Genomic DNA, 27,979 nt, shown 5'->3' on the forward strand with positions numbered 1-27,979 from the left:
GTTAAGTAGTTCAAGTCATAAAATTTGTCCACTTTTAAATCGGTTTTTGCTTCATATTACTGAGCTTTAAGTTACACAAGTCCTTTATCAGATATATATTTCTCAAATATATTGTCTTGCCTTTTCAGTCTGTTTTTTGAAGTCTTACACGTTTTAAATTTTGATGAGTCCAATTTATCGTTTTTGTGTCACAACTAAGAAATCTTCGTCAACTCCAAGAGCTCAGATTTGTCTCCTGCTTTCTTGATGTTTTTTAGTTTTTACTCTTAATTTAGGTCTGATTCACTTCAGGTTAATTTTTGTATATGTTGTGAGGTAAGATTCTTATTTTTACAGATGGCTTTCCAAATGCTCTGGTACCATTTGTTGAAGATTCTTCTTTCCCACTAGAAGTGCCTTGGCATCATCTTTTGAAAATCAAGTGACCCCATTTCTGGACTCTCCTTTCTGTTGCATTGATGTGCAAATCCATCAGTCCCTATTGCCCATGAGATAAAATCAAAACTCTATAACCTGGTCTTTCGTATTCTAGCTCTTTTCACTTCTTACCACTCCCACGCCCAAATTCAATGCTACAAGCACACTGTTCTCACCCTGGGGTTTTGCACTTGCTGTGACTGCCCTCATCTTTGCTATCATTTCCCCTGGAATTCTTCCCTGGACTCCCTTTGATGGCTCCTGCCTTGACACTCACTCAGCATTGTGATTACCCCTTTGCACCAAGTATCACATTATTTCAATGACCCATGTCTTCCTTGCCAGGCTTTAAGCTCCTTGAGACCCAGCTGGCGCTCGGTATTTGAACATGTATAAACCAGATAGGTTCTTGTTCTACAGAAGCTCCCAATGGTATGGATGCAGAGGTGTGAGCTACACCTGATCATGTCACTGCCCACCCACCTCCAGTGCTTTCTAGGTCTGCTTGTTCTTCATTGGGATGTCTTGTTTTCTTAGATTGTGATACAACCGTTGTGTATTGGTCACTGTATTGAATAAATCACTTGAAAAGATAATTGGAGGCCTAGATGAGAATAGAATAGCTTCCTTCAGAGAGGTCATGTGCTTCTGGTCACCTCCTGAGGACAGTGACAGTCAGGGACCTCCCCTTCATCCAAGTCCAAAGTGTGACATCCCCAAACCACTCAAGAGTACAAGTCTGAATGAGGGCTGTTTACTCGGGGACTGTGCCTGTTTAATGTCGATTTTTAATCTTAATGAGTTTTGAGGTTTGCCTTTATGATCTCAGGGCTCCGTAGATGTACTTAAAGTAATTTAAGTTCTTAACTTATGAATATATTAAAGACTAGCAATTTATCTGAGATAAAACAAGAATATGAGAAACACCCTTTTTTAAATAAAAGAAAGCAAACCCAATGAGTTTCCTTAAGAGTAATGATTTCCTCAAGCGTTTTTTAACTCTGGGATGGGAAAGGTAGCACGTTCTGGTAGAACACTTCACACAGGTGGTGATTTAGATGTATGTCTCAAAACCACTGGTGCCTGAATAAGTTTCTTTGAAATAGCTATGATAAAAAGACAAGTACAATCAAGTTAACTCAAAAAACATTTATTAAAAGCTTATATGATACCCTATGTGCTACATGCTGGGGACACAATTGGGACATTGTTCCTATTGTTAGAGTTCATGATAGAAGACTGGGGGGTGGAGAGGGGAGATGGACAAAGGTAACCTTATAACCACATTTTAACTGGAGCTTTCAGGTGGAAAAGCAGACGATGAACACTCTAGGGACAGGAAGAACATCGGCAAAGTTCTGTTACTACCTAAGGAACAGGTGTGTGGACAGCTGAAGACCAGTCTCCAAACACCAGGACCAAGCAGTGCAAGGCCAAGGGGACTAGAGAAAAAGGAGACATTTCAAAGGTGTTTTAGAGACGAGCTCAAAGGAGTTAATGATGTCAGAGAGAACTAGTAAATAATGTTTAATTCCCAGTTTGGATAACTAGGTTGAATAGAATGCCATTATGACAGGAAAGAAATATTTTGGGGTGTGATGGGGTAAAAAAACTTTAAGTTGGACACCTTTTCTGCAGGACATAGCCATCCATATTAGGTTCTTGCCTGATATGTATCTACCCACATTAGATCCTTGAAGGGCAAAGTACATATGAGAAGATATTTTCTACCTTTAGTTTCTTATTTCAACTTTCCCATTAAAATATTCCACTACACTGGAATAAGCACACAGGTACTCCCACTTATACATTTTGCTTTAAGCAAACATTTTACAAAGAAACCTCATAAGCAATTTAAAAGCCTTACTGACAGAGATTACCAACAGGACAGATAGAGAACCACTGTGGCCTTGGGCCATATTATCCAAGCACACAAAACCCTCAGCTGTGTCATCTGACCTGACCCCTCAGTTCAGTTCATGTTTGGTTTTGCTGTTAAGTCAGTGTGAAAAGTACTAAATAATACAGGAAGGGTTTCAACAGAATCCCTCATCCACAGAAGCTTACACTAGTGGAGAGGTCACAGGATCTGACAGGTAGAAATTATTTTGAGGATTATAATAATGAACGAGAGTGGCATCAAAGTACAAAGGAAGATGGGTCTTGCATTTATCTAGCCAACTACCCATCTGGCAGTTTAGGATGCAGAAACAGCTTGCTGAGGTAAGACAGCTTCCTGCAGGATGGCTGCCCCAAGAAGGTCTGAAGTGCTCCTGGGCAATAGGGCCCCTGTGAAAAGAACACTCAAGAGTACCAGCAGAGCACACTGGATCTACTCCTGCAAGGAATAGCTAAGATGCAGAGACATCCCCCCCACTTCCTTCTCTCCTCTCACAGCCTCAGGAGTCCCTCATTTAGATTAAGTTAGCTGACGGGTCTGTATACTCAGGGAAGCATCCAGAAATCCTTTATAGTATGTCCTTATTAATCGTACAACTTGAAGTTCACCAACACCAGAGTCCCTTGTAACTCTAAGCAAGTGCCTGGGTCTCTACTTCCATCTTTCTGAAAACGGCCAGTCTTTAATCAGGACTTAATTAAAGCATAAAGAAGAACTAAGATGCACCAGGCCACACTGCCAGGCAAAGGGGATCTGCGACAGATATAAACGAGCCACTTTCATGCCTACCTTCACTCTGTGTCATTTTGGAAATGGACACGTTGTTTCCACAATCTTTTAAAGATCAGTCTTTTGTAAAGAGGAACTACTATATAAAGAAATTTTTATATTACCTATAATGAGGTTTAGTATATCTCCAATTTAGTATTCAAGTCTACAGAAGAAAAAACAATGGCAATTGCTTTATTATTAAAAGTTACTGAATTCCATGAAGCACACAATGTAACTTATATTCAACTAACAAAGGTTTGATACATGTATTTAAAAATATATAATATATAGGTTTTACCTGTCATTTAACATTTATATTCTATTTAAAAAGCAATAGCTTTACATATTTTACAACTTGGATTTATAAAATATACACATCCACCCTATTCAAATCTTCATGTGCAAGCTTCCATCCCTATTAATAAAACACAGTAAAATAATAAAAATCTGGATTTCTGAATATTGAGAAAATGGTACCAACTAAAAACACCACATCCATTTCAACTTAAACATGCACGCAATCCTTGGCTACTAGATAATTAAATTAATAACCTATTCAAATAATTATTTTACCTCAAGCATGACAATCCATTGCATTTATGTAAACAATTTGTGGTTAACTATGAAGAGACTTGTGTTTTCATGGTATCTGACACAATCTACCAAATTGCTTACTTGTTTTGGGCTTTATCATTACAGGCAGGATTATTTAATCTTTCCAGTATGTCCTTATTAATCATACAACTTGAAGTTCACCAACACCAGATTCCTGGTAACTCTAAGCAAGTGCCTGGGTCTCTATTTCCATCAGGAAATCTGACAAGTGATGTCACAGTGAACAAGCCAAAGCCCAGTACGTATGAAGTCATGCCTTTGAGAAAACACCTTAGAAGTATTACAGTAACAAACTTTTCTCAAATACCTGCCAGGTAGGCGCCAAGAATCAGAATGAGAACTTGTTTCCTTTTCCTACTCACTACACTTGGCTTACAAAGCTGGATGGCGCTCCTTAGGTGTGTTAGACATGCCAGCTTCTTTCTAGTCTGGCATTCCTTCCACACATTCAAAATGACTTTGGATGTTACATTTTTTTAATCAACAAAATATTTTTCATAAACAACATATTCTTATAAACATTCTGGAGAGTCATCCCCAAATATATGTTCCAATACTAACATTTTAGAACTAAAATCAGTCAGTACCATAGAACCAGAACTTCGACTTAAGGGGGAGATCTAGTTTGAAGGACATGTTTAAATTCTGTGGGGCTCTAATGATAACTGAACGCACAGTTTATTCTGGGAAAGCAAAAGTCCTCCAAAAATTATTTTTTTTTAAAAACGTTCCAAATCTCAAAGTGACTTAGAAACTTAAACAGAAATACATTTTTACCAAAACAAGTAATTTAAAGGAAAGGAAAAGGAAAGGGGAAGGGAGGGAAACTTAGAGAAGTCAGAAAGAGAAACTGCTGAAGACTGATACACTATACACCTGTGAGGAGAGAGGAAGGGAAAAATAAAAGAATAAAAAACAAACAAAACAAAACCAGCTATGAAGACGACTAGGGCCAGTGGTGCAGAAGACAGACACCCTCCTCACAGATCGCACTCAAGAAAGGATGAGTCCAACACAGAACACCAGAGCAGTTGACTCTGACGATAATGAATCCTCAGAAGAGAAACACATGGTTAAGCCTGAGCTGTTTATAAAAACCAACCTATATACACAATTATAAATCTAAAGCATTCACCTAAAATATGTACAAAAAACTAAGCAATAGTGAGATTGAGAAATTTAAGCAGCAGTAACCATAAAGCCTTAGAACTAGTGACACCGAATTCTTTATTTAAAAAAATGTTAACACACACAGTACCTCCTCTTCTCTTCTATTTTTAGGAAGAAGCTTTAACAAGTTTTAAATATCTCAATTCTCAAAAACAATAGGCTTTTTAAAAAATAAGACTTGATTAGCAGAAACAAGTAATATGTGGTTACGTACCATTTTCACATCACTACTCATTCCCATTATTTGTCAGTTCATCTTTGATGCAACAATCAAACAGCCACTAGATACCTGTTTCAGAATCTGAAGAAGTTATTATCCACCACAGGAATCTGATGACATATAATATTGCATATATTTAAAATTTCAGAAGGGAGAAAGTAATAAACTATTCTAGTTACTTTATACCAAATATTTGTGTATCTAGTCAAAACAATAAGTATTAAGATCTTTCTCCAGGTGAACTGTATAGAAAAGCTATTTTTTAGCATTTCCCCTGGGGATTAAAGAAAAAAACCTTTATTTCCCTGCTAGCTAAAAGGAAGAATTTACACAAGTCTAGTCCTTTAGGGGTGAATATCAAATTCCTTAAGAGAATATCCATAAAATTTACTTTTAAAAATTTATCTTAAAAAACTGAAAAGCATTTCTCTCTTTAAAATCTACGGCATTAGTACCTACTTGACATTTTTTTTTTTTTTTGAAAGGGCACCAAGTTCCTGATCTAAACATGCAAAATAAGGAATTGATGTATTACTGTCTAAACAGAATTTGGCAAACCAGAAGAATGGCCTTAAAATAAATAAATAAATAAATTAGAAAGGAGAGTGTACACGTTGTCTGAATATGAAAGCAGGATTCTGTAGGTCTCCGCAGCAGACAGTGCCCCACAGAGGGAAGCAAGAAAGAGGGAAGGTGCATGTTCCTATGTACACTTTCTTGGCATCCTGGCTGTCCTTCAACAACTTATCACAGAGAAATAAGTCATTTTATAATTACAAAGCCATTAACTGCCCTCTCTAGAGCAATGACCCAGGTAAACGTCGTATGTCTTTCAATAATGTAACTTACATTTAAAATTAACTCGTTAAATCTAAGTGCAAAGGACTTTTCAATGATTCCTAAGATCAAGGGAGAAATAAATTATCTGATTGCAAATTTTGAATTGTTGGTGTTTCTATATTTTAGGATATTTTGCCTTAATTTCTTCTCTTTAAACCATAAAATGTACTGAAATTATTTGGTTTCCTTTACTATCCTCTGCTTCATTTTAATTTTTATGGTGTCTCCATATATAGAGAGAGGTATGTTAAAACACTGTTATTCATATTTTAAAAACTCAACTGAGGCTATATATGACCTATTAATATATACTATAGCATTGTTAATCTTTGACCTGGTATATTGATTCCTTTGGTGAATAAATGTCACAGGTCATTTTTTTTATAAAAGGATTTTAGTAAGATGACCAGCAGAATGAAGAGAAATTCACCCATCCTAACCCCCGAAAATGATCAAGTCAAATCAGTTTAGAGCAGTTACGTAAAATATGAAAAATACATAATTTACAACTGCAATTTTCATATTAAAAGGCAGTTAAAAACTAATAGTAGTTCAAAGCATCCCAAAAAACATTTTCTGTCTTGGTTAAATAGGCCATCTAGTAAGATTGATAGACTACTGTGAGAACTTATGTATGCCTAGTCAAGAGAGAACAAAAATGTTTTAATTTTAAAAAGTGGTAGTTGCTAACTAGCAATATAAACAGTGTCCACAATTTGGTGGCTGGCTATAGTTTTAATTTTTTTTTCAAGTTATTTCTAAAGCAGACATATTTTTGAAGTCTACCCACCCCTGAGTTCAGCAATTATACTTTAGAGTGTAAAATTATATGCCATTAACAACATGTACAAAGCTACAAAATGTTGTCTATACAGAGATTAAAAACAAATTTTTAAATATTCTTTGCCAATTAATGATTGGATGGTTTTGCTGGGGTACATATTTCAAACCTTTCAGCCAATTGGCTTTTATTTTTAAGCCCAAATTGATCCATAAATTCACTGCAGGATATGTCAAAAGAGTGCAACAATATGCATTAGTAAAAATAACATTGTAGTAGAAACAGATTTTGCATATGTGAAAAGGTAATTTATAAAATACATTAATCACTTTTTAAAAAGAGAACCTAGTTGCAGTATCATTAACTTACATGGTACTGAGATTGGACTTTTCAACAATTTTTTTCTATAGAAAAATTTTATCTAGCTGTAAGCAAAGTCTTTTAAACAACAAAACAAAACAAAAACCAAATCACTCCAGGAATAACTGTATGGTTGTGTGAGACAAATAAGCAAACATACCATTCTATAGTGTACTTCTGCCTAAATTTTAAAATAAAAATGTCCACACTCTTTTGTTAAAACATTAAGCCTCTGTCAAAAATGTATTTCTTATTTTAGGGTACAGGATTGAAGGACAAGATGATACTTACAAGTAAAGAAAATTTACAAGAAAAAACTTGACAAAAGTTTTTCAAACTATTGTAACATTCAAACTTGACTTAAAACAGAACAAAAGAAACAAAATTGCAAACAAAAATGTTTTGGGGTTTTCCAAACATAAATAAATGAAATAGTGTTTAAGCAGTAGGGCTCATGCTGATGGCTAGCAGGAAGTAACAGAATGTACTCTACTTGGAAAATCATTAATGTACAAACAAGCCCAAATTACGGACTGCAGCAGTTTAATTATCACTGCCATTTTTCTTCCAAAATAAAGCCTTGATTAAACCATTCATACCCTATATTACTCATACCTTTACTTCAGAGATTGAGGAACTATATACAACAAATGAATTTATTTTCACCATAGGGATAACATATTGTACCTCTCTGCCAATGTTATTTGAAAACCTTCCATGTCAAAACAATTTGACAGCAGATATAAACAATTCCATAAATACGCAATGATCTTTCATTACAGTCCTTTAAAGATGCATGTTAATTCATGCTGTTAACCTTAGGATCACAGTGCATAGAATCCAAATAGAAACAAGTTGGGGTGACTTTCAAAGTAATGTTGGATCCCTCACTTTATTTATAATCCCACTAGAACCGTTAAGTTCATTTCATAGGCCCTATTAAGCATTAATCACTGGGTGGCAGGAGTTAATGAAAATTTTTCCTGTTATGACGTCCATTGCCGGCAATGAACGTCCCAAAACCGTCAAGGAAGTCATTGTTATTGCACAATACATGAGGACCAGGAACTTTTCCAAAAGCTTAAAAAAATAAAAATAAAAAATGGAATTATATTTGACATTTCCTGACACCTGCATTAATACTGTATGACTAATAAAAGCATGTCAGTTGCCTGGACTGAACCAGCGATCAACATGCGCCCAGAATGCACACGAGTAAAAATGCAGTAAAAGGAAGTAGTCTTCATTGCCTATAGGTCACTTCCAGTCAAAGGTTAAAGTTCAAAGACTGAATGATCAAAGTGCTCATTTTCTCAGTAGGACTATCTTCTGCTAGGAGGATGATAACAGTGGCATCAACAAGTATCATCTTGAAGAAAAGGAGAAAAAAACATAATTAAAGTCAATGTGTGTTAGTAAAATCTGTAAGTTAGTCTAACATAAAAATAATTTCAAGTAGCAAGAAAATATGTTTTACATGTCTGACTTGCTTCCCTCAATTCCTGCAAATAAAAAGTCCAATTTGTGTTGAATTATATAGTGACAAACAAATCAAGTCCTATTCTTTTAGGGAAACAGTAGTTCACACAAATCTTAAAATGATGTATTATTAGTATGTTAGTTCTATTTAAAATAATAGATTAATATATGTTAGCACATGTTAGGATTTATCAGTCTTAAAATAATTCTTTTATGGGCAACAATTTAAAATGGTAATAAGATAAGAAGTGCACCCCTGAGCAATATATTTAACACAGAACAAACAAGTCATGTCTTCAGCCTACTGAAGGAGATAACTTAATAAATGAGGTACAATATCCAAATCATTCAAACAATGTTATTAATTTCTCTTTAGAAAATGATTTTCAGCAAGTATAGATACATATGCGAAGGAGGTCATTTTAAAAACCTGCAGAATTATTTACTAATGCCTTCTGATAGCCTCAACAACACACTGTATTTCTGTAACATGCAGTACAATCTTCTGGGTTTGTGACTTGTTTTACAAAATTTATTTCACAAAACATATCTGAAGGATTTATTTTCAGGACTGGGTATTCTTCAGGTAGAAGCTAGACTAGCTAACTACTCGAGCTGTTAAAGCTCCCTAACAGAAAATTCTGAAAAACTGGCCGAAATATTTCACAAACCATCCCATGTTAGGATCAATATATTGCTAACAACAATCCCATTCATAAAGACTCAATGAGAGCTAAAAATCAGGAAACTGACTTCTATGCTAGGCAAACTAAGCATAGAAGCATGTACACTAAGGTGTACGTTCTATGATCCTACACTTTAAGGGTAGAATGTGCAACCAACATCCAAAATGATTGGGAGACCCATGAAAAGCTATTCTCCCTATCTCGATTCCCATGCTGGGTCAGACTGAAAAGAAATTTAAAACTAATATCATGCTACCTGCCTTGAATACTGTATCCTTAGAGAAATAAACTTACTAAGTTCTGAAGATGGAGTTCAATGAAACACTACAAATCCATGATGGCTGTATGGAATTAAGATTCTCTGAGCAAGCTCAGCCAGGCATGGCTCAGCAGTTGAGCATCGACCTAGGATCCAGCCGATCAGGGTTCGATTCCTGGTCAGGGCACATGTCTGGGTTGCGGGCTAGACAGCTGATCAATGACTCTCATCATTGATGTTTCTCTCTCTCTCTCTCTCTCTCTCTCTCTCTCCCTCCCTCCCTCCCTCTCCTTTCCTCTCTCTGAAATCAATAAAGATATATTAAAAAAAAAAAAAAAAAGATTCTCTGAGCAAACACTTAAGTACAGAGACAGGTATGAACCAGAACTATGGCCACCTTTCCCTTAAAAAAGAAGGCTGCCACTAAGAAGCAAAAACTCACTGTTAGCAGAACAGTGTCCTGGCTAGATGAATGGATTATTCGATACCAGAACTGGCTTACAAAAAAAAGTTGTTACAGTAAACCCATCTTAGATCAAGACAAATATAGGTCTATAAAGGGTGCTGAAAGAACACAATGTACTTAACCTCCTGGCTAAAGTATTTGTGGCAAAAGGATGGCCTGAAAAAAAAAATCTACTAACCATTTAAATTTTTCCTGGAACTGCAGAAGCCCTACTAAAATTATACCCTCAAATAGAATATACAAATTACTAGTTCCAAACAGGTGACACCTACCATGGCTAACTTCACTGGGTTCTGGGAAACATGAATGAGAGAGAACTATATTAGAAGAAGGTCATTTAGTTTCCCCCAGAGTATAAGAACCACCAGATTACAGTGGAAACCATCTCCCTGGATATTCCCAGGGACAGAAGACTAGAAAAAAAAAGAATGCAGTATAAGGTCAGTAGATATGAAGTGGGATGCTACCTCCAAGAAAGACAAAAATCAATCTTTACAGTTAGATTTGACGCTCAACAGTTTAGGGAATTAAAGTTTTCCTTTGATGAACTGATTCAAGACAGATTTCAGAGTAGACAACAGACTGTTGTCTACAGACTGGCAAAAGACTGTTAAAGTGAGTATAAAAGTTTGGACTTATGAATTTAGAAAGTGATTTGTAACCCAAAAAGGTAGCACAAATAAAAAGGTTCACAACTAATGTAGATAATCTATGAATTTATAAGGCAAGGAGAAAAGGAGTTTGTTAATACTAGTTTGAGATTCATTTTATGTTCCTGTATCTCCTTATAATCCTACAGAAAATGTTTCAGCTGAACGGAACCAGAATGTAGTCTATAGTTTTGCAAAATATATTCCTCTACTCAAAAGTTACAAATTCCTCAGTTTATTGAATATAACATCTAAACATTATGCCGATTTATTTTCTATAAGCCTAGTTTTCTGGAGCCAACACTCAAGAGCATTCTTAAGCTATATAGTTCAATAATCTATCACCTTAAGAAAAATGCTTCAGTAACCACACATCTGTACTCCCATCTGTAGAAAGCAGTAATTTATGAAACTAAGCTGTGAATGTTTAATAGTAATCCCAGAAAACAGATGGGTATTATTAAAGGATTCTAGTTGGCTGCTGGCTCATTGAAAGTTTTATAATCTCATAAAAAGATTATTTTTTATCTTTTTCAAGAACAATTATGTCTACTTTATAACATAGAATGTGAGGCTCAATCATTCATTCACTTGTACACTGAACTGGATATAGACCTGTTTTCTAAAGAACACTCTAGCTCTGAACCACAGGTAAATCCCACAGCCCCTCAGTATGCTGAGACAAACCGTTCAAATACCTATTTTGGTTAGGTCCCTGTATTTTTTTTAACACTATTGTCTCAACTCGATTTTTTCAAAGCATATGGAACCCTGCTTTATCGACATAAAACATTTGCATCCCAATGCAGATATTACCTTAGTCAATTTCAAGTAAGCAACAATAAAGAATATGTATTCACATATTAATGACTTTTACATTACACACCTAGGCCATTTACTATAGCTTACTGCTCCTGGGCTACAGACCAGTACAGTATATTACTGTACTGAGTATGGTAGGCAACTGTAACACAACGGTAAACATCTAAAGTACCGAAACATAGAAAAGGTACAGTAAAAATACAGTATTAAAGATTATGAGTTTATAATCTTATGGGAACACTGTTGACTGAAACATCATTACGTGGCACAGACTATGTAAGCTATAATGTATACAAAGACAATTAATAGTACGGTAGCAGTGACGGGGATAATTTTCAAAGTATAGTAACTAATAATGTGGACAATCACAAATTTAAGCTGAGAGAGAGGCTTTTTTCAAGAACCCAACACTGGAAGTATCTGGCAGCTCAATTCTGGTGTCAGCTGAGTCATCTTCTAAAACCAGTAGATGAACTAAATTTCGCATTCGTTGTTTGTCATTAATTGTGCCTCCATCCTGCATCCAGAAGCCCCCTCTGAAGTACACATATATCACCAATCTAAATCCAAAACCTCTCCTGCCTCCTTGATTACTAAACTTTTGACCCATCCTGGCCGACCCAAGGATGTTGGTTAGCACCACTGTGGAGCTTGATACCTGAGGCCTACAATTCTGCATTGTTTCTAGAAACTGAAACAGTGTTTCAGGGAGTTCATCCAATTCCAATCATGTCCTTGTTTAGTGTCTGATCTTTTTGTTTAGCTTTGTAGGTCTCACCTTGTAACCCCTTCAGAATTAGGAATAACAAAAGACCATATTACTTGGTAACTTGGTGTTATAAAGAGAATATGATCAATGAAGATCTTCTGGAACTAAAGCAGCTAAGCAGAAAAACTAACACCTGCAAAACTCTAAAACCTGATGTGTTCTGTTTTATAACTGAGTATGATTACCCTTTTGATAAGACTTTCCAAATTCAACTACAATGTCAAGGTAGGCTATTTTTTATATTGCCCATAACTGTTACTCTAAATAAGTGTGAAAAGAAGACACTATATGCTACACAGCTGCCAACACTTCAGCTTTTTAAAGATGAAGAAACAGTTCAAAGAAGATTCTCTGCACGTATCCACCCACATCTATGACAGAGCAGTTGCTTTACCACCACAAAGTATATACTAATATTAGCCTTCTTTGATTTCACATCAGGCTCACTCGTAGAGCAAAACTGTTGATTTAGCCTGGCTGGGCGTGGCTCAGCGGTTGAGTGTTGACCTAGGATCCAGGCGACTGAGGTTAGAATCCCGGTCAGGGCTTGATCCCCAGTCAGGGGCATGCAAGAGGCAGCCAATCAATGACTCTCTCATCATTGATGTTTCTCTCTCTCCCCCTCCCTCTCTCTCCCTCTCTCCCTCTCTCTCCTTTTCTCTCTCTGAAATCAGTAAGGATATATTTTTAAAAACAATTGTTGATTTAAGGGTGAATATGGGAAGGGGATGACTTAAGCATGCAGGGTTCAAGCAGGAGCAGAAAACACACTGACATAAGAATGGTCACTGTAAGTTAATGAACTGAGGATGTTTGAAACAAAATTATCTGTGAATGAAAAAAACCATCTGTTCCTGGGACTAGGATACTGTCCCAGGACTGAGACTGGACTAGGATAGTCACGATTTAGTTGAATTAGAATCCAGTGTCTTTAAAAATGGCTAATTTGGTTTCAGGGGGAGGGAGAGGAAGAGAGAATACTTTTAATCTATTTATTGAGAAAATTAATTCCTGTACAAACCCTGGACTATTTTACATTAAGAAAGAAGTAAATTTTGTTTAAAAAGTCTCTATTTTCTTGGTACTTTTTGGCTAACTTAGAGATGATCCATCCTTAAACTATTAAGACTTTTCTAGTTTAGTTATGAAAGTATGGATTTCTCAGTAACAGATAAAAACTATTAACTCTATTGAAATAACTTCTATGAAGTGTATTTTATTATAGAGAATTAATTGTGACTTTTCTCCATTTCTTATTCAAAAGCAGGTAATAAGAAATTCTGGAAGTATTCTTAGATAAAGGGCTTCTCATAAGTACTTTCAACTATATAAGACAGCATCAGAGAGCTTGAAAGATGATTATCTTTTTGAAATTTTCCTACCAGGGAATAAGGAAGGGACATATACCATCTAACACTAGGGTGGGATATAGTGGTAGAGAGGGTTATTCTTTCTTTTTTTAAAATCTTCACCCAAGGATATTTTTAGAGAGAGGAAGGGGGTAGGGGAGAGGGATGGATGGATGGATGGATGGATGGATGGATGGATGGAGGGAGGGAGGGAGGGAGGGAGGGAGGGAGGGAGGGGAGGAAGAGAGAAGAGAGACAGAAAGAGAAACATTGATTGGTTGTCTTCTGCATGTGTCATGACCTGGAATCGAACCGAAAACCTTTCAGAGCACAGGATGAGGCTCAGCCAACTAAGCCATTCCAGCTGGGCAAAAGAGAGTTATACTTTAAAAATAGATGTATTTTTAAAATTCACCACTCTAAGACAATTTCCTTTCAAAATTTAACACTTGGTTTAAAAACACTAGAAAAGACAATGGAATTTTTCTATTAGTGAGGTTGAGTCTAAAATAAAATGACCACTATCTTAGGAACTTTGACACTTTAAAGGCACAGCAAAAAGAGATAGCATAGTGCTTGGTCCTACAAGGCAAGAGGATATTAAAAAAAGAAAAGTCAGCAATGTGAATTGAAGTATAGGGCCATATAATTAAAGTAGGATCTTGTTAAAAGTTTTAGTGGAACTTCAGTGCTAAGAATTCCTGAAGTCTGATTATCAATGCATCTTATTTGGAAAGTTGTCCTTTTATAGCTAAGAATCCCTGAAACAGAGTTCTCAAGTGACTAGCTATGTCAAAATGACCTGGGGATACCTCAAAAACTAAAACTAGCATTCTAGGCACAGTAATAAAGTTTATTAAATTACTTAAAGGAGGGGGTAACCAACAAGGCTTTGGTGAAGGAGTTCCCAAGAAGAGAGGGGTGTGTGTGGAAGGATTCATTCCAGGCAAAGAGCATGTGGAGAGGCAACATGGAGGATGAGGAACAGAGTGTATGTTATAAATAATGTTCCCCTGAACATTTCATGCATAAAATGTTTCTTGTGTTAAAGATGATTTTCTTAGGAAGAGTTCTCTGGAGTTTAGTAACTAAGACAAAAGGTTGGTCTTAAACCTCACACTTAGTAAATATTGCTGAGCTTCCTTAAAGGACTACATTAAGTTGCTATCCAACTAGCAAGTAAGACCACTATTTTATTCTACCCTTCATTCCAGCACTGCACTCATTTACAAAACTCTGTCAATTCAATGTTTCAAAATAATAAATTTGTAATTATTTTAGTGTATTGGGTTTCTTTGCCTATGCTTTTAATTAACTGTATTTATGCTTAAGCAACTTTCATAAATGGCCTTTATTTTTAATAAGCTATGTTTAACTTTTTTTAAAATGATGTTTAACAATTTTTTTAACTTTATAGTGACAGTGATTTGAAGGTTTTTGGTGCTTTCATAAAAGGTTTACATTTTCATATAACTAAATGTTTAATTTCTTTGTGATCCTTTAATTTCAGAAATGCTTCCTTCCAGAGTTAATACCCAACTTTAAAAAAATACCTTTTCAATGGTTGTAATTAAAAAAATAATTTAATTCAATTTACAGATGTTTTTTATATATAATGAAAATGTAAATACTTTTTTTCACAAAATGATTACTAACTCTCTAATAAGAGTGCTTACTAAGTAATTGTTTCCCTTCTCACTGATTTGTGACACCTTATTTACCATATATACAAATCTTACATACTTACGAGAAGACCTAGAAAAGAGTAATTATATTTCAATGTCTATTCTTGCATCAATATGTTTTGGTGTCTGGTAGATTAATTTTCCTTCCTTATCTTTTAGTTCAAAATTCAAACTGATTTTCCACCTGTCATTTTTTTCCAAACCTTTAAAACACCTACACCATCATTCATTCCACTAGATTTTTACTGACTGACATAAGACCTATAATTTGTCAAGAATATGCTTTTTTATTTTAATTTTTAAATTTTTTTAATTTTTAAAAAATATATCTTTATTGATTTCAGAGAGAGGAATTGAGAAGGAGGGAGAGAGACAGAAACATCAATGATGAGAGAGTCATTGATCGGCTGCAGCCCGCAACCTGGGCATGTGCCCTGGCCGGGAATCGAACCCTGATCGCCTGGATCCTAGGTCAATGCTCAACCACTGAGCCATGCCCGGCTGGGCTATTTTAATTTTTTTAAATAATACTAGTTTCTCATCAAAGTAGTTTCCCACAGCTCTTAAAAGTTTTGTTATTTCCTCTTCTAGGTTTCTGTATTTCTCATTAACATTATACCAAATATCCCTATTTCTGCGGCTCTTCTTTCATTGTGCTTACTAACCCGTAACTGCCAGAATATTGCTATTGCATTGACTCTAGTCATCTTTTATTTCAACACCTAGAGAACGGCTATAATTTTTTGTTGTTGTTGTTGTTAATCCTCACCCGAGGATATTTTTTCCATTGCTTTTGAGAAGGGGGGCAGGGAGAGAGAGAAACATCGATGTAAGAAGGACACATCCATTAGTTGCCTCCCGACTGGGGGTGGGGAGTGAACTCGAAACCCTTTGGTGCATGCCGACACTCTAAACCACTGAGCACATGGGCCAGGGCAAGAATGCCTATAATTTTAAAAAGTTTTTAATGGACTCGAATTAACTGAGGTAACAGATTTCATACTGGATAGAAAGGTAAGGGGAAAGGCTCCATTCCTATTCATTAGTTCTGTTGGTTCTAATTCTTATTAGGTAACATTTTTTAAAAAAGCAAAACAAAGGAAATGCTTTTATGTATACAAAGTCACAGGGAGTGGGTTTTGTTCACTTGCCTCAAAAAGTACACTGAGAATATAAACTTTTTGTTTTTAATTTTAAACATCTCTTTAGGGAAGCAGTAAGGTCAGTTTTGAAAAGGTGCTAGCAGCTTTCAATTAAAAAAACTACCATCACCCTCCCCCCACAAAGAACAAGAGAAATTTAAAATTATGGAGAGTACATAAAGCTACAATCAGCAGAACCTCATACTTTTTGAAGAATAACTACTAGAATAGGAAGCACTTTCTTTAATTTAATGGGTCAGCTCTAACAATGTAGTGCCCCCTCCCAGAGAGCAGCACCAGAACTGAAGGAGTATACAGGAATCAAAATTTCTATTTCAAACAGCAGGTTTCCCAATCACTAGCTCTAATTTGATCTAAAGATTATGAAGGACTTCTTTTTTGTAATAAAATGGTAGTTTCAAAATATTAAAACAATTTTATGATGGTTATGATTTTATGTGCCCCATTAAGAAGCTAGTCTAACTTACCCATAAAATATCCTAAAGTATTTTAAAGAATTTTCTCTATATTATAAAAATCCAACATCAGTTATATTTCCTTCTTTTTCTCAAGCAAACAGATATATAACCTTTCAAACCAAAAATGCTAAAAAGTTATTATTCTAAAATAAAACTGCTTACCATGATACCACCATTTTGTTTTCTTTGGATTCTTGTTACATGTTCGAACATAAAAAGAATTATCTGGTGGTCGTCTCTGAAACCAAAAAAGAGTTTAAATAGATAAGAAGTTGTAAAACAGAAAAACATAAGGGAAAGATAGTTTTAACAAAAACTTTTGCAAAATTATTACAAAATGCATTCAAAAACAATATAACTGCTGATGGCATTAACTGAAAGAAATCCTAGGGAATACAGGTTCCTGACACTGAAACTGCTTTTAAAAATCTAGGGGTGTGTGGTGTAGTTTGGGGTAGGTACCAGTGGGGTAGGATCCAGTAATCACTAGAGAATGACAATCAACCAAAAGTGGCAGCATTAGGTTGTAAAAAATTTTGGTTTCATTTATCTTATCTCCCTAGAAATAATTTAATAATTACTTTTATGAGCTAATTAAAACAAAAAAGTCTACCTAATTAGATTTGTCTGAGGAACTAATGCAACTTCTACGCCTCCACAAAGGATTACTGCTTTTCTGTAAGATCACCAAGGACAGACCAAAGTATTCAGTTTCCAAATAAGAAGAAAAAGGGGAAAAGATATATTGGCATTTCTGCTGTACATATGCCCTGACTAGCACCATATTCCAAACATATGGCAGCTCTGTAAGGGAGCTACATCAGAAACAGTGATGCCAAAAATGAAGATAGGTTATAGAAGAGAATTATCCTGAAAACTGTTATATATTGATTAGACACAAGAAATATGTGACACTAATGATTTGGAAACATGTCAAATCTGTACTAAGTCACTGAGGGCAGGTTTGTAGATAATAGGATAGGTTCAACCAAAAAGCAATGGAGAGCAGGATTACCTAGACAGCAGGAAAGAAAACTCACCTCTAAAACTCACATACATGACTCTGATCTTAGCTGAGCCTCATAATGCCTCTATGAGTTAATATTATTTAACAAAAGGGAAGAGTAGAACATAAGACGTCCAACAACTATCCCAAGATTACCCTATTAAGGAAATCCCTGAAAAATTAATATTAGGAAATTAGACGCCTGACTATTTCAAAGAATAGACGGTCTGCTGTTGCTTGGCCTGCAAAGTCATAACCAGTGTTCATGTGGAATAAATTGCTACTACTATGGCAAATAATTTCATAAACTACTTTTATGTGTATATTAATTAGAACCCAATTAAAAAAACATTTAAGAAAGAAAATAAGCCACTCATTCTATTTGGTTAAGTCAAGAATACAACCAAACTGATAAGTGATCAAGGAGATTGGGTTCTTAGAAAAAATAAACTATATAAAAAGACAGATTACCAAAATTGTTTAGAAATGGAGTACAGGCTGGGAAGTTCGGACTATCTATATTATAAGGGGACTGAAAATAAAGGGTAGATTACTGAAAAACCCCTGGTCTCAATATCAGAAATTGTCTTCAATCTTTTCAAACCTACTGAAATAATAGATTAAATGCCTTCAGCTTAGGAAACCTCCTTGACTATGAAAAGGGAAACTGAAACAAAAGAATTATAACTGAATCAAAGTTCTCAAATGCCTATAGTAAAAATGAAAATTTGTATTCAATGAGTCGACTAGTAAAGTGAAACTCACACAACCATGTCCACCACAAAATAAAATTCACCTGTTTTACTAGAAGAGTTTTCGGTAAGTATTTAAAAGACTTTGTAAAGCTTATTTGAAGCTAGATCCCCTCAATGTCAAAGTAAGTTTCCTCTTTGTCTTTGTAACCTACTCCTTAGCACAGTAAAAATAGCATATAGTAGGTACCTAATAAACGTTTGCTGAATTTCTTATTTCACAGAACTAATGCTGCCAGAATTCTGACTTCCAGATCATCCTCACTGAATGTATTAGTTTATATTATGTAATATAGTTTATCAATAATTTAAATGGAATGATTAGTCTTATATACTAAGTATGCAAGAAATAGTAGCAAACCACTAGAATGTGAGGGTCATGGTGAGGCTTAGAAAAAGATGAAGAAGGTAGAGAATAGTCATTTTCTAGTTTTTAATAATAAATAATTATATTTAAATGTTAACAAAAGTTAATAATCATCAAGCATGAGAAGCTATGTGTGCAGACATCACTGGTATTCATCTCTTAACTTTTCTTATTCAATCCTATGTTACTACCTCACCTTTCTATAGACATTAAACATGAGCAGGGACATAGAAGCCCTTGTCGTCACAAACTGCTCTGCTCTACACTTAAAGCTTAAAACTGGTATGTGTGCTGTGGGTGGGTTGGGGGAGGAGAAAATATGAAAGTAATAAATGAGAAAGATTTGTTTCCAAAGCCCTCGGGGTTAACAAAAGCTCAAGTGTAGCCTTAAAATGCAGCTTAGAAAAGCCAACAGCAAAGAGGAAACTAAAGTTAAAAAGTGATACTAACATTAAATAATATGTACCCTATTTCACCTCTTCTAAAATGTACATTTTTCCTGCACATTTAATATTCCTGAATGGAGATGCATGTCTTAACTAATAGTGTGTCACAAGTTTAACTGCCCAAGTTAATTTCCTTTCTTATATGGTATATAAAATTGCATATTAAGGGCTCTTAATGCTATAATTTGAAAAAACACAACCCATTATTTCCCATGCCTAGTTGAACAAACTCCCCCTTTTTTCTTTTTAAACCTAACATCAAGAAATTTGTTATGGAGATAACATCCCAAGAAACTTACTTTGCAAATAGTGACTTAAAGTGTTTGAGTCTAGATAACGTACCGTTTAAAAATAAAGTACTGTTTAATAAAAATGATAGTTCAATTTAGAGAACAGGAAAATAACCTCTCAGCTCTCTAATCTCAAAGGTAAGTTTGTTTCTTCTGTAAACAGAATACAAAGGAAACTCCCATGGGGAAGAGTAAGGCTTTAAAACCATAGAGCTCCAGGAACATTGAGCTGCACTAACCCTCAAGCAGGAGTGACAAGAGGACCAGAAATGCAGAGGATTTAGGGACTTTAAAAAGATATCCTAAATTTAACTCACGTGACTTTTCTTTTTGGTCTTTTCTCCTCTGCATCAGACAAAGAATCTGTAGATTTGTAAAGGAGAGTAAGAGGAAAAGTCCTAAAAATTCTACTGGTAATCTAGTCTTCCTTCTGCAACCTAATCATTATGATAACAAAGCTCTGGTTCCTGCGAAATGCCCTGAAGAAGAACTGACAGGGTAAGAGCCAGCAGAGGGGAGAGGGGAGCTCCCTATGAAGCTTGTTCCTGGGGCTTTCCACTGTAAAATCTAGAAGCAAGAATTTGTTATACACTTTTGTGCATGTTTATGAAAATAAAATTCAGATTGTTTAGAACATCTGCAGTTATTTCCTGTTTAAGAAATATAAAACAATGTTTGACTTCTATTTGGAATGAAAGATTATCAAAATAACTTCCCAATCTATTATTAAACATGACATTCCCTATAACTTTATAATAAAAAGCATTAAGACCTTCCTTCAAATAAAATGTGTACCAAAATAGTTTCTCTACCTAAACTGAAAGAAGAGATATTACCTGGAATAATTCTGAAAAGTCCTACCTTTTCTTTGCAGCTGGAAAGCATGCTAATAATGCTAAGACAAACTGATTGGACTGAGAGCGCTGGGGACCAGTCTTCTGTTAGAATGGATAAACAGATATGACCATTGCTATAAACATGAGGATGAACGGGAATATTTTCACCAGTAAACATGACCTAAGAAAGAATAAAATTCCATTAACACTCAAATATTCTGTATTACCAAAAAAAATTTAAAATATTCTCCACATAACTTAGTATTTTTAAAACCAAATAAAAAACAAACAAAATCAGTGCCAGGAACAGGATAAACAACTGCTTGTTTCTCCCATCAATTCAGTAAATGCTGGGTTCAACTGTATGAATGCCTATGTCAAAGAGACAAAAAAACCCCGTTATCTATTTTATATTTTTTTACAAAACCCCTATAAAAATGTCCAAATTACCATGTATTTTTAAACTCATGAAAGACAACTCGCCATTTATAAGAATGGCTTTTCAAATTCTATTCATTGATCTCCGCATATAGACATCAATACAATAAAATTTCAAGCAGAAAGTATTCAATTGTGAGACAATGAGTTACAGTTGGGAAGAACACCCCTTCCACCCGTAACAATGTTATCACCTCAGGTGCTATATGCAAAAGGAAATGACTGCTATATATTCCACCTCCTCTAAGCTCACACATCCATTATGATGGGCACAAATTACTACTTATTAATCAGCAAATAACTAGGTGCCTAGACCCCCCAAAAAGGGGGGGAGGGGTTGAACGAGTCTCCCAATTACTTGCTCTTTCTCTGCCTTTTCTTTTACTCAATTCTTATAATAGTTTTTTCTTTCTCCATCTTGCTTCACCACTGTTTTGAAAGGTAATCAATCTATTATTTCCTTCCTTTGCCCTAAAAACTCAACAAATACCCTAACAGTAGTTTCTTATACATATCTACCTAAGCATCTTAATAGGCAGGAGAGTATGTCCATATATACTGAGGAATCTGTAAACATAGTGCAAAGTAGGTCAAAGAAAGTAGAAGTCTTATATTTAAGAATGCTTATATGTTACTTCATAATAAATTATTAATTTTGATATAAAAATTAATTCACCAGTCTTTAACTGAATTTTATGCTGCAATAAGATGCACCATTTTTATTCTGTTTAGTATTTATTTCTAATTCCTGACCTGGCCTTTAAAAAAATTACCTGAAGATCTGGCTAAAAATACAAATTTAAGGACCTCATTTTTACAGATTCTGAATCAGTAGATATAGTGGGATTTTTATAAAGCTCATCAAATATAAACCAGTAGTTCCCAAACAAGACTTTCAGTATCTTTCTCAGTACTGCAAACTGCTTCACACCTGAATATAGCAGAATCTTAGTAGGGAAAAACTTTACCTTAATTTACGACAGAAACTGATGAAACACAGGGTGGGGCAAAAGTAGGCTTACAGTTGTAAATAAGCGAAAGACAGATTATTCTTATATTATTATTTATTAATTATTGTATTATTTTTCCTTACAAACAACTATAAACCACTTTTGCCTTACACTGTATATTGCTCTAGGCATACCTTTCCCCCACTTAAAGAAAAAGAGAGAGCCAGTGAAGTAGCTGTGGTCAGAGTAAGGTATGCCATAGTTTAATATAGGACACATTGTGGAAAATTACCATAAGCTAGGATTTTGCTTTTATTTTTAAACAGCTAGCTACAAAACTAATTTTATTACAATCTTACAAATATTTACATTTTAACAAAGCACTCTTTCATACAAGTAGGAGTTCTCTACTATTTCAAATACACTACTAACATATGGGACTCATTTCCTTGGCTGAAGCTAATATAAGACAGAAAAAGGATTTTTCTTCTCAAAGGAATGCCCTTACAAACACTTTTTTTCTCTCTCTTTAAATTCTGGCCATTCACCCTCCATTCACACTGAAGAGAACTAAAATAAAGCTGAAAAATAAAAGTAAAATCTCAAAATAAGAGACATCAAGTTACTTTTCCTGCCAAGTGCAGAAACCCCTCTGAAAGACTTGGGCACAGCTGTGTTAGAAGTATGCCATTTATCTCATTCTATCTACCAGTGCTAATGCCTTTTTAAATCACTTTTTGCTAAAAGAAAGTGCTGCTCTGCAAAAGGAAATGACTGGTTACATGGTCTTGCAATTCCACACTTTGTGTTTATCCACAATTAATTTTTAAAATTATATTTTTTATCAATATGAACTGTAGTCTATTATGACATGCATTTGATATTCCCACAACATTGTAGATGTTCACAGTGGGCGTTAACAAACCTCACAGAATGTGCATCTGCTTTGGGTATTCATTTTGCCAGAAAATGCCATGTGACCAACAGGATATATTTATTAAGAATGCAAGCATTGTCCAAGAGCTTATCCCCTGACCACAATTATTTTTTTAAAGGGTATTTCTTTTTCAGTAACATCTTTTTTAATAAGTCAAGTAGAATAGTTCTTTGAAAAGTGCCAAAAACGAAGAACTGCCAAGTTATCTTCTTTGGTGAAAAAAAGAATCAACGTATCAGCAACCATCAAGGAAAATACACAGCCAGCCAAACACAAACGTCACCACAGCATGCTCTGATTAGCCAATTCACAGAGCAGAAGGAAAGCAGTATTCTAGGACAGAAATGATGGTAAACCAAATCACTTGGTCTAGGAGCCAAGAAGTATGCGCCTATCAAAAGGGAATGAGAAGAGAAAGGAAAGGGGCAAGTAGCAGTAGACACCTGAAGCAGAAGCAGCAGTCTGAAAGCAGAGAAGACCCAGAAATCAACAGAGTAGCTCTGAAGTATGAGTGGACTGAAATAAAAAATCAGATCTCAGCAACCCTTAAAAAAAAAAAGCCCTGGCTGGTGTGGCACAGTGGTTAGAGCATTGGCCCATGCACCGAAGGGTCACAGGTTTGATCCCCTGCCCTGCTCCATGCACATGCAGGGGTCAGCCAATCAATGTCTCTCTCTCACATCAATATATGTTTCTTTCTCTCCCCCTTCCTCCCTCCCTTCCACTCTTTAAAAAAAAAATCAATGGAAAAAAAATATTCTTGGGTAAGGGTTAACTAACAAAAAAACCACAACAAACCAGGGGGCTTTCTAACATGCTGCATGCAGGGCAAACGCAGCTAGGTCTGAAACTTTTAGCAACCATAAAAACAAGGGGAATGAATTAGTTGTACATACTATAGGTAACCCCTAGGGCCTAACCTGCCAGATACAGAATTTTAGAAGTTTGTCTAAACATGGAAAGGCTGAGTTTGCATGCCAGAGATGAATTCCTGAAATAAAAAACAAAACAAAACACTTTTCAACAGTTTATTCATGTAAAAGGCTGGTAAGTAGTTTCCACAGGCTGTTTTAATGTAAACTTTGCTATTCTGGTCCTCTGCATGTGATGGGGAGAGTAACCAAGGTTGAACTTCTTCAAGATCACTCTCTTAATCATCCTCATTTACTTAATGCGCAGTAGAAGGCAAAGGAAGAAATGTATATTTCAGTTATTTTAATGCAGCCAAGTAGGTTCTAAAAACTTAAGAGACGAGTAAGCTATTTTCAGAGTTCAAAACTTTTTATTTGGAGTTCCAAGTAGCTGACAAAACTATCTAAAACAAATCTGACAAGACAACTGAATACAATGAATTTGAAACCAAAGGGAGTAAGAATGTTGCTAATTTATTTATTTTTTAAATAATTTATTCAGGTACAAACTAGTCATATAGATTAAACAGGAACCAGATACTCCACACATTCCCCATAGCATAAATCAAACTGATTAAAATGAAATTACAGATGTTTAAGAACAATATATGTGATAGAAATAAAAGTCACAATTTTAGAAAAGGAGCTTAGGCCTAATGCATGTAAACCACATCTGAAGTTCTCAGTCTGCATTAAAGCAGTCCTCAGATGTCTCTAAACTTCCAAACATCTCCCTATCAGTGTGGCTCATTTTCAAGAAAACAGGTGAGATTTAAGAGAGAATTGTGCCCAGGATCTATATAATTTTCTAAGTATGTATATTCCACATCCAACCTGAAATTTTAAGCAAGCCAACCTTTGGGTACTGAATGTACTGTCATAAAACTACTAAAATCTAAACTGAAAGCCACCAATAATGACAAAATAAAGGATGGAGTTTAGCTAAGTGTTTCTAATATGAAATTAATGGTACTCCTATATAAGATTTCCAAGCATCAAACTCAACCTCACAATACTGAAGTCTTACCACAAGGAAGGCACACTACTGTGTTCAGACTACTGCTCTAGAGGTAATTATAAAATCAGACATCTAATCTGGTAGGTCAAAACAGCATATATAGATGAGCAGTACAAAACAGGCTATAATTATAATTGCCAATCGATAATATGAATACCAAGATTTCTACAGGGACAATGTGAGAGAATGCTTTTTTTTCTGATGAAAATTATAAGATGAAATATTTAATGTGTAACTATAAAAACTGAACATACAAAGAGATTTTACTGTAATAAACCAAATCAAGTATCTAATTATGTATAATATATGATACAGGTAGTCTAGTATAAATGGTGAATCTCTGAAAGTGATTGGGGGTTAAACTTTCAACATAGTTTTCAATTCGTTTCTTCCCTTTGGTCATCTAATATGTATTGGCAGAGTCAGCATTAACAGTTTTCCCCATCTTTCATAATTACCATGACCATACAGCTATACATGTACTCATTCTCTCCTTTATGCCCTATGTTCTTCTAGCCTACCATCTTCTGTATCTTCCCTCCACTTTACCTCTAAGGCTTCAATGAATAGGGTTCACTGTCCACCTTCTCCTTGTCAGGTATCCTAGGTACCAGATAATTTAAGGCAACAGAAATTGTTATTAAGACTTTGGAAAGCTTAATCCCACATGACAGAGCAGGGAAAATCAGAGTATAGGCTCAGGATCTCCGCAGTGAGGGAGTTCTGAACAATCAAACAAAATGTCTATGTTAGGGGCATGCAGAGGACGGGAATAAGGGTGAAGGAGAAATGACTACTCTTTTGCCCCAATGTTTCTAAAGCTTTGTAGTCAAGGCAAGTATATTTTCAGCACTGTTCTTAGCATCAATATAGTTTCAAAACTAAAGAGAGAGTGTCCTCTTTCTCCTAAAAAATATTCCCCCTCCTATTTCTAAAATGTCTAAAATTTGTTCAACAAATTTAGTTGAAAGCTTAAAAACAAATATAACTGGGACATTTACAAGATGACAAAGATGTGTTTCAGATTTGTTTCATTCAAATAGGATGCTCTTACAGAGGAAGGGGTCTAAGATAGTGGATGTTCGCAGGAAGAGCTGTGAATGTAGAGGAGGTAGAAAAGAAGCAAAACAGTGAAGACACTGAGCTTGAAGACGTCATAGTTTTGATGGAAACTGACCGTACCTCCCAATTCCTTTGTGAGAAATTTCCAACTCCTTTACATTATCGTTTTGACAGGCCCCCATATATCCTCTCATTTCATCTCCTGTTGTAGCCCTCCATGATCTGCACACAAAACTACAACATATGCTCACAGATCTCAGAAGAGGCCATGTCCTCTCATGCCTTGCCCCACATTTGACATAAACTCTTCTTGTCCCTTAAGTTCCAGTGCAAACAGGTTTTTCTTTGCCCCCCTCATTCTACTTTAAATCGGTCACTGCTTTCTCTGTTGCTCCCAAGCATACAATCACACTTCGTTTCATAGCCCAAAAACTGTGGAGACTTCCTTGACTCCTTTCCTTCACTCGCATTCCACACAGATCCATCAGCAAATCCCATTGGCTTAATGTTTAAAATAGGTACAAAATATGGCACCTTCTATGACCTCCACTGCTATCCTTTCTGGACTACTTCAATAGCAATAGCTTATCTGGTCCCCCTGCACCTGTGTCCCCCAACAGTCAATTTGTTAAACAACAGCCAGCTTTTACCTTTTAAGTGGGATCATGCCATTCCTCTGCTCAAAATCTTAAAGGTTTCTCATTTCAGAATAAAAGTCAAATTTTGTACATGGGCTATAAATGTCCTATATAACTTGTGATGAATCCTTCAGCCCAAATTACCTCTGCTCTATGCCCTACAATCTCCCTCTTGTTTACATACCACTCCTGGGACCACTATACAACCAATGGAGTCAGGGCCTTTGCATCTGTCTTCACCTGCTCGTCCCCTCACCTGCTACACGGCTCACTCACTGATCTCTTTCAGATCTCTGCTCCAATGCCACCTTTACAGTGAAATCTTCCCTAATCACTCTTCCCAAAGCTACAGCACCCTCATTCCTCTTTTCTACTCCCCACCCCACCATTTTCAGTACTATATGTATTTTATTTATTGTTTGTCTATCTCTTTCTACAAGAATGCGAACTACCCAGGATTTTTTTTCTTTTCAGTTTTGTTCACCACTGAATCACCAATACCTAGTACAGGATCTGTCCTATGCTATGTGCTCTATAAATACTTACAAAATGAATGAATAAATGTCTACCTGTCCAAATACTAAACAGACTACAAGGCAGGGCCAATGCTCTTTAATTTCTGTATTCTCTCCCATCTCTAAAATATTTGGCACACAATTCATGCTCAATACACGTTAAATTAACCAATTATTTGCATCCTAGCACAGAAAAGTGGTATATACAAAATTATTTTATTTTCTGTATGGTTGGTTGTAAGTGCACATTCGCAGAAACCAGTGATGAAAAGGTGTCTCATTTTGGCTCCCATATTAACTTAAAATGTTTTTGTTGTTGTTTTCTTTAAAGCAAATAGCTGGGCCAAACACCGTATTTTAGATGGGCGGCTTTTTCATTATAAGGTGAAATAATGTGAGAAATTAATTATAACTAGTAGGGGAAAAACACAGCAAACTATAACGTTTATGTATGGTCTTACAGATCTCACAGATACCAAAGTATTAATTTCACACTGAGATGGGTCTATTCTAGGGATATTTCCCCAAATTCTACTCTTGTAAATAGTGGTAAATTTAGTACTGCTCATTGCACAGTACTAAGACACTATCCAACGAGTCCCAGTGTTTGCAGGTCTCATCAAATGCAATCTTTGCTGAATGGAGAAATTTACTGCCCCAGACCTCTGCAAAGTTTGTTGTTGCAAAAATCTTGAAATCTATATGCATATCAAGCATTTTTTGTTAGACCAGTTATAATTACATTATGACCATACAGATGATGTGATTGAAAAATAATTTTAAAGTATTACTGGACTCAGAGTAGCTCTGTCATGTTCTCAATCATTGATATTAGAATATGCAACTTCTATGACATGGGAGAGACTACAAAATTAATTGATGTTAAAAACGGAATCCTTGTACTCCAGAAATTGGGAACAAGTGCCCTGGAGCTTTCAAAGATATCATTCTAC

At 35.4% G+C, this 27,979-nt stretch overlaps 1 protein-coding gene across 1 annotated transcript in view; it reads right to left on the reverse strand.

The window, feature by feature from the left end:
• Nucleotides 1-4,913: 4,913 nt before the first annotated feature.
• The window catches only part of UBE2W (ubiquitin conjugating enzyme E2 W), a 48,471-nt gene continuing 25,405 nt past the window's right edge, over nt 4,914-27,979 (reverse strand). The window contains exons 4-6 of the mRNA XM_081116652.1: nt 20,583-20,738; nt 17,023-17,098; nt 4,914-8,443 (exon numbers count right to left, since the gene is read on the reverse strand). Of these exons, the coding sequence (XP_080972778.1) occupies nt 8,430-8,443; nt 17,023-17,098; nt 20,583-20,738 (246 nt within the window). The 3' untranslated portion in view covers nt 4,914-8,429. The remainder of the gene's footprint in view (nt 8,444-17,022; nt 17,099-20,582; nt 20,739-27,979) is intronic.

The sequence above is a fragment of the Miniopterus schreibersii genome, assembly GCF_964146895.1.
Source record: "Miniopterus schreibersii genome assembly, chromosome: 17".
Classification (NCBI taxonomy): domain Eukaryota; kingdom Metazoa; phylum Chordata; class Mammalia; order Chiroptera; family Miniopteridae; genus Miniopterus; species Miniopterus schreibersii.